General features: G+C 42.9%; 1 protein-coding gene across 1 annotated transcript; it reads left to right on the forward strand.

The window, feature by feature from the left end:
- The first annotated feature begins 2,033 nt into the window (after positions 1-2,033).
- LOC137628545 (uncharacterized) lies at positions 2,034-2,842 on the forward strand. Its single transcript, XM_068359696.1, has 2 exons — positions 2,034-2,282; positions 2,414-2,842. The coding sequence occupies exons 1-2, from the start codon at positions 2,034-2,036 to the stop codon at positions 2,840-2,842; spliced, it is 678 nt and encodes a 225-aa protein (XP_068215797.1).
- The last annotated feature ends 1,022 nt before the right edge of the window (positions 2,843-3,864 follow it).

A 3,864-nucleotide genomic window follows, 5' to 3' on the forward strand; every position in this document is an offset into this window, starting at 1 on the left:
TTTTTCACACACACACACACACACACACACACACACACATATATATATATATATATATATATATATATATATATATATATATATACATATTCTTTTTTTTGAGTGGAGGCCTTGAGGAAAAGAATTAATTTGCCCAGGAAGTAGTGGTCGACCGTAGGTTAGTAAAACATGTGTATAATTCAAAAGTCCTATGACGTAGGGTAGGAAGAAGAGATGAAGGGTAAAATAGAATGTGTGAAAAATATATCAGAAATGAAGGTCAAAAGTATCCAAGAAGTGTAAAAGGGCAAGCAAGATAAGAGTGAATGGCAAGGTGTGTGTAATTTACCGCACATTTTTCATAAACGCTCTTACAATGTAACAATATTTTTTTTTTCAATTTCTCGCTCTTCCCTGCAATGATAATATAAACCTGTTTAAAGCTTGCTATCCTTTCTTTGTACTGTTTGAATTTTTGTGTCATTCTGGGTCTCAACTATCTATATACAAACTCGTCTTATAGAATGAACTCAGTTGCATTTGTCTCGCCTCTCGGTTATCACCTAACAGCCATCTCACACAATTGATGATCATCGGAGGACCAGCTCCTTCCTGCCTTCCCTCTCACTACTGTGCCCTACTGTTTGACGATGCCACCCTCCGACCCTGACTCTTCTATCCATGCCACATTAATGAAACTGCCACCCTTCCCTAGTACAGAGGCATTTGCCTGGTTTCAGCGTGCTATGGTTCAGTTTCGCATCTAGGGCGTGACTCACTCAAGCACCAAAGCAGACTATGTCCTTCTCAATGATCCTTGAGGATGATTCTCTTGAAATCTCTGGTTGTCTTTGCAACCAAGGGTACGCCCCCCATAGCATACGACGTCATCAAAACATACCTCCTGGAGCAGTACTTACTATTATCAACCGTCTGCATAGCCAAATTTTCTCAACTCTCTCAACAACTGTTGTTGGACCAAAAGGCTTTGCTCGCCCCCAGGGAAATGACCAGTATTGCTTGCCTGCATCCTGCTGCAGGCAGCTCTCCTTGGTAGGTGAACCTTTTTCGTACCCTTTGGGTACTACGCTTACCATAACCTGCACTCGCAGCGATGACTAATGTCGATATTTTGCCCATGAAGGACCTGCTGACCAAAGTCATCGCCTTTAAGGACAGTCACTTCATCACCTTCAAGGCCTCCCTCTATGCTTTCACTACTGACAAAGAGGACAACTATTCAGCATTGACTGAAGCTGACGTGAATGTAGTAGGACATAGACACCCACCCTGTGATATACTGGAGCAGCGACAAAGCCGCCACCACCCGCATGTGCCAACCTTCACTTATGCCCCAGCCAGCAACCTCTATGGCCACTTCTGTAGTTATGCTACTACCTTATCACTACGGATTCGGTGCTGATATGAAGAAATGTGTGAATGGTTGTCAGTGGCCAAAAAAACTTGTAAGTAGGCAATTGCTTGCGATGGTGGGCTCCCCTATAATTAATGTTCTACTCTTACATAATGCAGACACTGGTTGATATTGCTCATTGAAGGTTGGTCAACACAGACTCGTTCTCATTAACACCTCTTCAACCCGCCTCCTACAACCTTGCTTTCCACATCAGTGCACCCATGGATGCCTACGGCCGCTTCGGCATATTGTACCCGGAAGTGGTACGTCCAGAACTTCACCAAATGCCCATGGTTCCTACCAAGCACTGTATTTATCACCATATCACGATGATGGGCCCTTGGTGTTTGCCAGATTTGGGTGTCTGGTTCCAGTCAAACAATTGGCAACCGGTAAACGAACGTTTGCAAAATGGAAGAAATGGGCCATTGCCAAAAGGCTTCAAGTCTCTGGTTGTCACCCCTATACATCCTGAAGAAGGATGGTTCCTTATGACCTTGAGCAGATTAGAGGTTCATGAACACGTATACAGAACCAAATCACTACCCACCCCAACATTGTCGACGTTACCTAGTATTTAAGGAAAGCAAAAGTATTCTCCACTCTCGACCTCTTGAAAAGGTATCATCAAGTGCTCATGAAACTAGAAGACATCCCCAAGACCGTCATCATTACCACCTTCAGATCTTACTCATTCTATTACTCCTGTTTTGACCTTCGTAATGCTGAGGCCACTTTTCAACGCCTCATGGATGGCATCTTAGGGGATCTTCCCTTATGTGAATGCTACATTAATGACGTACTTATGTTCTCTCCTCCAAAGAAGAACACATCCCTACCTACGCACCGTTCTCGACTGTCTGCAACAAAACGGCCTTGTAGTCCGGTATGACAAGTGTACCTTTAGTGCTAATGAATTATCATTCTTAGGCCACCGTATCCCTCCAGACGGTGCCCACCCCAATCCTGAGAAGGTATCAGAAGCTCAAAACTTTCCCACGCCCTTGACTGTCAAAGGACTACAAGTTCTTGCCAGCTATCGCCACAACTCTTGCCCCCCTCTACACCTTTCTCAAGGGCAAGCCAAAAGAATTGAAGTGGGGTCCCCTTCAGGAAGTGGTCTTCTGCAACGCAATAAATACCCTATCAAGTGATGCTACTCTCACCTTTTTCATTGATACCATTGACGTTGCTATTGGTGCAGTCCACGAGCAGGTGGTCCGAGGCTCACACCAAACTTTGGCATTCTTTTGCTGGAAAATTTTCAAGGCAGTACATTTGGCTGTTCATCTCTTTTACTACTTCTTAGAGGGTACACCCTTCGTCCTTTGCACACCCCTCATGCCCCCAGTGCATGCTTTCTCTCGAGAGTCCGATACCCGGTCTGCCCGTCAACGCCGACACCTTGTCCACCCATCAACCCTGACATCTCTCCCCCGTGGCTAAATACAGCTGCACCCTTCAACACTTCCTTGGGAAAATGAATACCGTTGCCAATGCCCTGTTAAGATACACATTGGCTGCAATTCACCAGGAATTTGATTACAATGTTATGGAGAAGCCTTACAAAAAATCCTGAGTTCCGAGTATTCAGGACATCTTAAACATCCCTCCGTTGGGAAAATGTCACTCTCGATGACTCCAACACCCTCCTTTGTAATTTCAGTATTGGAAGGCTGCCATTGTAGATACATGCTCCCATGCTCCGAGAGGTGTTTGATTTCAACCATGGCATCTCACATCCTTCGTACTGATCAACTTCATAGCTACTGAAGACAAAGTTCATTTGGCACGATATTACTAAGGATGCTAAGGATTGGGTTTGTGCCTGTACCTCATACCAAACTTCAAAAGTAGATTGATTAAAGAAAACGATACTTCTTTTTTAATCATATGTCATTTTTAGGTAAAGGGGTTGACAATGTATATAATGAATGAGTGCCCTGCTTTTCATAACCCCTAGTGTTTCTCAGGGGAGTATTCTTAAACTATTTTTTTATGTTTTGTACACATTAGATGGAGTTTGACATTGAAAACAACCATGTTGTTTATGCAGATGATGCTATCTCTATGAATCATTCCTATCTCCTGGTTACTGAACCCCATAACAGATTTCTAATTGAGCTCAGTACATGGTGTATATTATGATGGCTAAAATTAAACCTAATCAAAACTGAACGTGTGATTGTCCGCAGGCTTAGGGTAGGAGGCTAAATTCCTTACGCCCATATATTTAAATCAACACTGATTCTTAATTGTATGTAACTCTTTTAAAAGTTTAGAAATTATCCTTAACAAGACATTTCCAGAAACACATTAGAGCGGCCTCTACTTCAGTTACAGAAAAAATTGGTTTACTAAGAAAATTCTATTAAGAATTTTAGAGACCCATCTATCATGGGGAATGTTTTAATTCATCAACTCTGCTATGTCATATTGCTTTCCACCTTGGTATCCAGTGGCTGACT

The sequence above is a fragment of the Palaemon carinicauda genome, chromosome 36, assembly GCF_036898095.1.
Source record: "Palaemon carinicauda isolate YSFRI2023 chromosome 36, ASM3689809v2, whole genome shotgun sequence".
NCBI lineage: Eukaryota > Metazoa > Arthropoda > Malacostraca > Decapoda > Palaemonidae > Palaemon > Palaemon carinicauda.